General features: G+C 40.4%; 1 protein-coding gene across 1 annotated transcript; it reads left to right on the forward strand.

Moving 5' to 3' along the window:
• Positions 1–2395: 2395 nt before the first annotated feature.
• Positions 2396–7556, forward strand: LOC111464076 (formin-like protein 1). The gene is made up of 4 exons (XM_023108146.1): positions 2396–4486; positions 4599–4792; positions 6271–6515; positions 6624–7556. The coding sequence occupies exons 1-4, from the start codon at positions 2691–2693 to the stop codon at positions 7410–7412; spliced, it is 3024 nt and encodes a 1007-aa protein (XP_022963914.1). The 5' UTR covers positions 2396–2690; the 3' UTR covers positions 7413–7556.
• Positions 7557–9671: the final 2115 nt, after the last annotated feature.

Below are 9671 nucleotides of genomic sequence, written 5' to 3' on the forward strand. Positions count from 1 at the left end.
ATATATATATATATATATATATATATATATATATATATATATATATATATATAATTTGAAAGTTTAAATCTCACATCTTCGCACTGATCGTATTAAAAAAAATTAAATTATTGCTCTATATTTGATTGTGTTGTTGACAAAAATAATGATTATTTTTTTTATTTAAGGACTTTTTGGTCGAACTCGTGAAAAACCTATATATACACACATACGATAGAATCATAGTACGCCGTGCCTTAAAAAAATTAATTTATATTCATATTATCTTAAAAAAAATAAGGTTTAGTATATATATATTTTTAGTATAAAAGTTATTATTATTATTATTATTATTATTATTATTAATTAACCAAATTTAATAAAAATACTTTATGCCAAAAATAAAGTGTTAATTTGAGCATAGACCAAAATAAGAATAACTAATCAATAAATAACATACAAATTAGATTTAATAAAAACTTTGTTATATTTAGAAATATTCTAAATAAATAATTTTTTTTAATCATAAAATAGGGGTTGATGGGTAACCCTAACTATCTATTACTCACGATCCAATCTAACCCTCTATTATTTATTTATTGTTATTTTTTTGTGCTGACTTGGATTGTCGGGTTATTCATTTTTTAAATTATTTTAAAAAAATAATACTGATCCAGTGTAGACGTTACTTTAACAGCTAAAATATAATAATATTTAAATATCGAATATTCACGTGTCACATTACATCACTAATATCTATTACAAACGTTAAATATTCTTAATTTTCGTAACAATCTTAAAAGTAGTGTATGGTTGGATTGGACAGTGAACCCTATTTTCGGGTTGAATTTGTTAAAGATATTTAGTACTGAATTATTGTTTATCACATATATCATATTTGATCTGCCAAATGGCTTTTATGTATCTTTACATTTATTGCTCTTTTCATATCCTTGTAATTTATTTGACTGTGATGGTTTAAGCAAACATTTTCAGAGTTGATCCGAAAAGAAAAAAAACTCGAATTGCAAAACGAACCGAATTTTTTATTTTCCAACTAAAAAAAAAAAAAAATCTAACACGACACTTTGATTTAGTTAGTCTAAGTTGTTCGGGTGATATGATTACATAAAACACCCTATCATATAAAAGAAAATTAAACGACAGTGGTCGGTGCGATACTAGAGTGGCGTTGAATGTCGAGAAAAAGAAAATTCATCGGTGCACCTTGTTCGTTTGGAGCATAATCATTATCGTTCCTTATATTATATATGATTTATAATTTCCTTTTCATGAAAAGGATAAAAAGAAAAGCTTGAAAGCAAAGTATATAATGAATACATTCTTTTTCAAAACCTATGATTTTTCTAAAAAGTGAGCTAACCATTGAGATTAAAAGAGTGATGCAACACTCGCTACTCTACAACTTTTCTTTTCGTATTACTTTACGAGCTTAGATCTTTGTCGATCGAAGCACTCGGCGCCTACTGAATTTGTTTGATCGGGACATTACGTATTTCTAACGGTTAGATGTTTGAATGATTTCCTCTATAGTGTTAAGCTCGGAAATTAGGTTAAGATAGAGCTTTGTGCTCCTCGTCTAATATATTGGTTCATAATCATATCAATTTGAACATAGCTCAACTCATTAAGACATTCCATATTTGCCTTGAAGGTCAAATACTCAAATTTTTTCCCATACATGGGTCATTTGAAATCTTCCTCACGTGACTTATGTGACGCTCGAGTAAATGAGATATAGTAAATGAACCGAGATCACACCCATTACTAACAGTTATTGTCCTCTTTGGATTTTTCCTTTCGGGCTTTCCCTCAAAGTTTTAAAATGCTTTGCTAGGGAAAGATTTCCACACCCATATAAAAAAATGATTCGTTTTCCTCTCCAATCAATGTGGGATCTCACAATCCGCCCATCTTTAGGGCCTAACGTTCTCACTAGCACTCGTTCCCCTCTCCGATCCATGTGGGATCTCACAGTATAAAGACATGATGATTAAGAAATGATTAAAATAATGGATAATGTGACACTCGAGTAAACAAGATGGACATAAATAAACCGATATCATATCCGAATGAGAGCAATCCCAAAGATACGACAACTAAGAAAGATAGAGAATTTTCCCAAGAAGCATCCTGCAATGACTGATATTAGTAGTTTTCACTCTTAAAAGCAAGACATAAGTAACCATGTCGCAGGGGAATGTCGGGACCATTAGGTGTCAAACCTGAGACATGGGTCCTTATGAGTGAGCTAGCAAAAACAATGCAAAGTATCTTGATAGAACTCGTGTTAGCGGAGGGTCGGGATTCGTAACGATATACAAGGGGAGAGAGAGATATAGAAAGTAAAAGAAGATGAGAGAGAGAGAGAGAGAAAAGAGAATAAAAGGAAGAAGATGATGAAGATAGACGTTGAAAATCAATGGAGGTTAGAAGGGAAGGGGGAAGCCATTAGAGAGCAATAGAATCTTAGCTGTATGCATCACCCCCACACTCATAACCAATCAAATTGCTCTTTGATTAAACATTTTCTCTCTCTCTCTCTGTTTGGGGAGAGAGAAAATGAAAGAAAAGAAAAGAAAAGAAAAGAAAAGAAAAAAGTGCCCCACACAAATCTGTAAGCCATTACTGCAAACCTGTCTCCCCCAATCTTCCTCTGTTACTTCACTGCTCTGAGGAACAATCCCACAATGTTTGATTCCTTCTTCTTCTTCTTCTTGTTGTTGTTGTTGATTGTATTCCCTCACTGTAAATCTTCTGAAATTTCCGCCGGTGGTCGGAGATTGCTTCACCAGCCATTTTTTCCGATTGATTCAGCTCCTCCGGCGGAGCAGCCATCGCCTCCGGTACCGCCACCGCCGAATCCCAAATACCCATTTTCCACTACCCCTCCTGCAACACCTGATGGGTCACCATTCTTTCCGACGTATCCTGCAACTCCACCTCCTCCAGCGCCGGCGAATTTAGCCTCGTTTCCGGCTAATATATCTTCTCTGAATCTACCTCATTCGTCTGGTTACAGTTCCAAGAAGGTTGTTCCGTTGGTTATTGCTGGGGTTGTTTCCGCCGTCTTGGTAATCTGCATTGTAGGGTTTTTGTTCTGGCGGCGGCGGCGGCGGGGTGGTCGTGGATTGGGCGATGGAAAGACGTATAGATCGGAGGATAGTAGCCGGTTGTCTCTGGTTCAGAATGTTGAAGTCGGTAATGGAATCCCTAAGTTGAGAAATCCGTCGGCTACTAGCTCTGAGTTTCTGTATTTAGGTACTCTTGTAAGCACGAGAGGGATCGACGAACGTTCCGTTGGCGGAGCTCGTGTTGTTGGTTCTAGGCCGTTGGATTCGCCGGAGCTTCATCCGCTTCCGCCGCTGAATCTAGGTCGGACGAATGAGAAGAAAAATCGCGAAAATGGAGAGGAGAAATCGATTGGAGATGAAGAGGAAGAGGAATTTTACTCTCCGAAAGGTTCTCTTGGCGCGATTGGATCGGGATCTCGACGAGTTCTCGCAACAATGGCGGCGGAAGATTTGCTTGGCAAAACCAGCGATTCGAGCTCGACTTCGTGTTCTACATCTAGCGGTTCCATTTCGCCGGCGAGGTCATGTTCTAAGAGTCTCTCTCTATCTCCACCGGCGAGTATGAGCCCTAGGAGATCCGTTCAACATGCGGAGCAGGTTGCCCACGGCGGAGGCGAATCAGACGGCGGCGTTAAATCTCATTGTCCATCTCCAATGCGTTTAGCGACGGAGAAGAACTCCACCGCATCTTCTTCCCGGAGATTTTCAAATGCTTCAATTCTCAGTGCGATTTTCCCGAATTTATCAACCGATAAGGATTTAGTTCATCGGAATTCGGATCCAGGCGAGCAGTTTCCTTCTTCTCCTTGTTTATTTCCTCTTTCAGATGGAATTTTAGGGCAAATTCAGATTCAACCGCCGATAGTTTCAAACGTTCCTGATTCGGATTCCGATGCAAAACTTAAGCAATTTCCTTACTCATTTACTTCATCTTCACCTTCATCGTCACCGGAACGAGTAGTTTTGGACTCTTCTCCGTCAAGAACCTCCATTATTTCCGATCAAACCAGGTCTTCTCCACCATCACCAGAGAGAATTCTCAACCATTTTGATCAAGATGTGAAATCTTCTTCTAATGTGGCTCCTCCACCACCTCCACCACCTCCACCACTTCCACCACCGCCTCCGCCACCACCAGCACCACTGGTAGCACTACCAGGACGCAGAGAAAAGCCGATTTCTCCTAAAACACCAATGGATCAATCCATTACAAAGGCGGCTCCTCCATTAAAGCCATTTCAAATGAAGAATCTGAAAAATGTATCACCAATTCAGCTGCCATCTTGCAAAAGCAATGGTGAATCATCTGAAGATACCCCCAAGCCCAAATTGAAGCCATTGCATTGGGATAAAGTAAGGGCTAGCTCTGATCGTGAGATGGTGTGGGATCAACTCAGATCAAGCTCTTTTAAGTAAGTGAAGAATCAAGAACTCATGTTTTCTCTGTTTTTCAGTTGCTTTTTTGATGAATAGTGTCTTGAAGTGTTGAGATTCTGAGCTTACTAGAATTGGTTTTTGTTGTAGAGTGAATGAGGAAATGATTGAAACTCTGTTTGTTGTGAACACTTCCAACTCGAAGGAGACAACTCCACGTCCAGTGTTTCCGACACCTAACCAAGAGATCGGAGTTCTCGATCCGAAGAAGTCGCAGAACATTGCGATTGCGTTACGAGCGCTTAATGTGACGATAGAAGAAGTTTGTGATGCCCTTTTAGAAGGTATGGTTAAGATTTCTTGGCTCCATGATAAAGGTTTTGCATCTTTAGATAGAATTTGTGCTATACGGTGTAACAGCGCCCACTACTAGATATTGTTCTCTTTGGGTTTTCCCTTTCGGGCTTCCCCTTAAGGTTTCTAAAACGCATCTCCTCCATAGAGGATCTCCCTATCCACCCCCCTTGGGGGCCAGCGTCCTTGCTGACACCACCCGGTGTCTGGCTTTGATACCATTTGTAACAGCCCGAGCCCACCCCTCCAGGCTCCTTCTCAAGGTTTTTAAAATACGTATGCGAACATCCTTATAAGAAATGCTTCGTTTCCTTCTCCAACCAATGTGAGATCTCACAATCCACCCCCTTTTGGGGCCTAGAGTCCTCGTTGGCACAGTGCCCGGAGTCTGGCTCTGATACCATTTGTAACAGCTCAAGCCCACTGCTAGCAGATATTGTTCTCTTTAGGCTTTCCCTTCAAAGTTTTTAAAACGCGTCTACTACGGAGAGGTTTCCACACCCTTAAAAGGAATGTTTCGTTCCCTTCTCCAACCGATGTGGGATCTCACAATCCACCCTCCTTGGGGGCCCAGCGTCCTCATTGGCACAGTGCCCGAAGTTTGGCTCTGATACCATTTGTAACAGCTCAAGCCCACTACTAACAGATATTGTCCTCTTTAGGCTTTCCTTTTCGGGCTTCCTCTCAAAGTTTTAAAAACGCGTCAACTAGGGAGAGGTTTCCACACTCTTAAAAAGAATGTTTCGTTCCCCTCTCCAACCTACGTGGGATCTCACAATTCATCTCCCTTGGGGGCCTAACGTCCTTGCTGGCACACTGCCCGGTGTCTGGCTTTGATACCATTTGTAACAACCCAAGCCCACTACTAGCAGATATTGTCCTCTTTGTGTTTTCCCTCCCAGGCTTCCCCTCAACGTTTTTAAAACACGTCTACTAGGTAGAGGTTTTCACACCCTTAACAGGAATGTTTCGTTCTCCTCTCCAACCGATGTAAGATCTCACAATCTACCCCCTTGAGGGCCCAACATCCTTGTTGGCACACCGCCCGGTGTCTTACTCTAATGCCATTTGTAACAGTCCAACCCTACCGCTAGCAGATATTGTCCTCTTTGGACTTTTCCTTCCGGGCTTCCCCTCAAAATTTTTAAAACACGTCTACTAGGGAGAGGTTTCCACACCCTTATAAGAAATGTTTCGTTCCCCTCTCCAACCGACGTGGAATCTCACATCATGTCCATTGGCCAAATCATAGTTTTCTCTGCTGCCTTTTCTGTAGTATATGTCTTGGTTAGTAACTATCCATAAGGAAATCTACAAGTTTCTCCGATCTTCTTTAGTAAAAGAACATTTCTTTTCGGAGTATCCGACGTTTACATTCACGAGCTATGTTGTCAAGTCGATAAACATCTCTATTCTGTCGAATCCCGATCGAAAAGTGAGTATAAAAGCTTGAATGATATGAATGTAGGTAATGCAGAAGCACTTGGAATAGAGCTACTTGAAAGCTTATTGAAAATGGCTCCAACAAAAGAAGAAGAACGCAAGCTAAAGGCATCGAAGGATGTCTCACCTACAAAATTTGGCCCAGCTGAGAAGTTTTTGAAGGCAATCCTTGATGTTCCTTTTGCATTCAAAAGGGTGGATGCAATGCTTTACATGGCAAATTTCGAGTCCGAGATCGAGTACCTAAAGAAGTCATTCGAAAATCTCGAGGTACGTAAGTTATATAACCCCGTCAACCCGTCGACCCGTCTCGAGAATTACTGAATCTGTGATGATCTGATAGTTATAAAAACGCCAATTCGTTTTCTCTAATTGCAGACTGCTTGTGAAGAATTGAGGAACAGCAGGATGTTCTTGAAACTTTTAGAAGCTGTACTCAAGACAGGGAATCGTATGAACGTTGGCACGAACCGTGGCGATGCCCACGCGTTCAAACTCGACACGCTTTTAAAACTTGTTGATGTCAAGGGTGCAGATGGAAAAACCACTCTTCTACATTTCGTCGTACAAGAAATCATAAGAAGCGAAGGCGCTCGTCTTTGTAACACGAGTTCTCTAAACTCGAACCCGAATGACGATATCAAATGCAGGAAACTCGGTCTGCAAGTTGTTTCGAGTCTTAGCTCAGAGCTCACCAACGTAAAGAAGGCTGCCTCAATGGATTCCGACGTGCTCAATGGCGAGGTCGTTAAGCTTTCGAGAGGACTCAACAACATTAGGGAGGCTCTACGTCTCAACGAAGCAGATGGACGAAACGATAGCACGGAAAAGTTCTCGTACTCGATGAGTAGATTCTTGAAAATGGCAGAAGAGGAACTGATTAGAATCCAAGCTCAGGAAAGTGTTGCATTATCTCTAGTAAAGGAGATCACTGAGTACTTCCATGGCAACTCTGCCAAGGAAGAAGCTCATCCATTTAGGATTTTCATGGTGGTTCGAGATTTCCTAACGGTTCTGGACGGAGTTTGCAAAGAAGTCGGGACGATAAACGAGCGGACGATCGTGAGTTCGGCTCATAAATTCCCGGTTCCGGTGAATCCGACATTACCACAAGCATTTCAAGCTCATCATAGAGTGCAGAAATACAGTTCTTCTGATGAAGAATGAACATTGTTTTAGCTGTGTTGTTGCTAGAAAATTATGCTCCTCAACTTCTACTTGTGTAAATCCCATGTAAAAGATTTTGAATTGAGTTCATGTAGAAGATATATATATAAAGAAATGATATAATACCAAGTGAAATGAAGCCAAGTTCCTATAAAACCTTCTTTCTTTCTTCCTTCCACGGGACGGTACAGTTAAGAGACGTGTAACGACTCAAGTCTACTGCTAGTAGATATTGTCCTTTTTGCGCTTTCTTGTTCGGGCTTCCTCTCAAGGTTTTTAAAACACGTCTGTTAGGGATAGATTTCCACAGCCTTATATAAAAAATGTTTCGTTCTCCTCTCCAACTGATATGGGATCTCACAATACACCCTCTTTCGGGGCCCAACGTCCTTGTTGGCACACTGCCTCGTGTCCACTCCCTTCGTGGCTCACCCTCTTTGGATTTTCTATTTCGGGCTTCCCCTCAAAGCTTTTAAAACATGTCTGCTAGGGAGAGATTTCGACACCCTTATATAAAAAATGTTTCGTTCTCCTCTCCAACTGATATATGATCTCACAATACACCCTCTTTCGGGTCCCAACGTCCTTGTTGGCACATCGCCTCGTGTCCACTCCCTTCGTGGCTCACCCTCTTTGGGTTTTCTCTTTTAGGCTTCCCCTCAAGGTTTTTAAAACACGTCTGTTAAGGAGGGATTTCCACGCCCTTATAAAAAAAAATGTTTCGTTTTCCTCCCCAACTGATGTGGAATCTCACAATACACCCTCTTTCGGGGCCTAGCGTCCTTGTTGGCACACTGTCTTGTGTCCACTCCCTTCGGGGCTCACTCTCTTTGAATTTTCTCTTTTGGGCTTCCTCTCAAAATTTTTAAAACACGCCTGCTAGGGAGAGATTTCGACACCCTTATAAAAAAATGTTTTGTTTTTCTCCCTAACCGAGGTGGGATCTCACAATACACCCTCTTTCGGGTCCCAGCGTCCTCGTTAACACTCGTTCCCTTCTCCAATCGATGTGAGACCCACCAATCTACACTCTTTCAAGGTCCAGCGTCCTCGCTGGCACTCATTTCCTTCTCCAATCGATGTGGGGCCCACCAATCCACCCTCCTTCAGGGCCCAGCGTCCTCGCTGGCACTTGTTCCCTTCTCTAATTGATGTGGGACCCACCAATCCACACTCCTTCGGGTCGCCTCGTGTCCACCTCCTTCAGGGCTCAGCCTCCTCTCTGACACGTCGCCCAATGCCTAGCTCTAATACCATTTGTAACGACTTAAGCCCACCGCTAGCAAATATTATCCTCTTTAACCTTTCCTTTCGGGCCTCCTCTCAAAGATTTTAAAACGTGTCTGCTAGAGAGAGTTTTCCACACCCTTATAAAAAAAATGTTTCGTTCTACTCTACAAGCGATGTGTAATCTCACACGACGTAAATGATATTATCTAGTAATAAAAAAGATTGTCATTAGAGACGTCCATTTTACCTACATTTTTTTTCTTTAAATAAATAGTGTCGGAGACACGAAATTTTATTCTCCGTCCTGTCTCCGCCCAATTCCCCACTCAATATAAATATATATAGACAAAGTATAATTTAATTCTAGTAAATTAATTAATAAAATATGACAAAAGAAAAAAACAAAAAAAACTTCGAAAGTATAAAACGTTTTAAACTCAAAATTCGATGAAATCGAAAATGTACATAATTCATTTAACAAGTGTGGGGTCAGAAAGTCATCTTTTTTCCCCCAAAAAAAAAAAATAAAATAAAAAAATAAATAAATAAATATATATATATATTTGAACCTTTTAAAATATTAATAATAATAAAATGACAAAAATAAGAGAAAAATTCAATTTCAACACTTCACCTTATAAAACTTACTAAATTTGAAACCCTAATAATTAACTCGGTTTGTAACTGATATTAGTGATGTGATATAACTTAGCCTCATGGATAATTTCATTACCCTTACGAGCAAGATCACGTCCCTCATTATGAGCTTATACACATGCTTCTAGAGCTATTCGGTTAGCTACAGCACCTGGTGCATTACTCTAAGGGTGCCTCAAAGTTCATCCGCTGAACTATAGTACAGAATCATCTAAAAAAATCTCGATTAGAGCACCCGACAACCTAACCTGATCGAACTCGAGAAAATTCTATTTAGGTTACAACCGATCGACAAATTTAGCAATCTAAATAATTGTCTTATTCACATTATAATTTATGACGTCATTAATCTACTCCTCCATCTCTATTATA

This window comes from Cucurbita moschata, unplaced genomic scaffold (assembly GCF_002738365.1).
Source record: "Cucurbita moschata cultivar Rifu unplaced genomic scaffold, Cmos_1.0 Cmo_Scf00029, whole genome shotgun sequence".
NCBI lineage: Eukaryota > Viridiplantae > Streptophyta > Magnoliopsida > Cucurbitales > Cucurbitaceae > Cucurbita > Cucurbita moschata.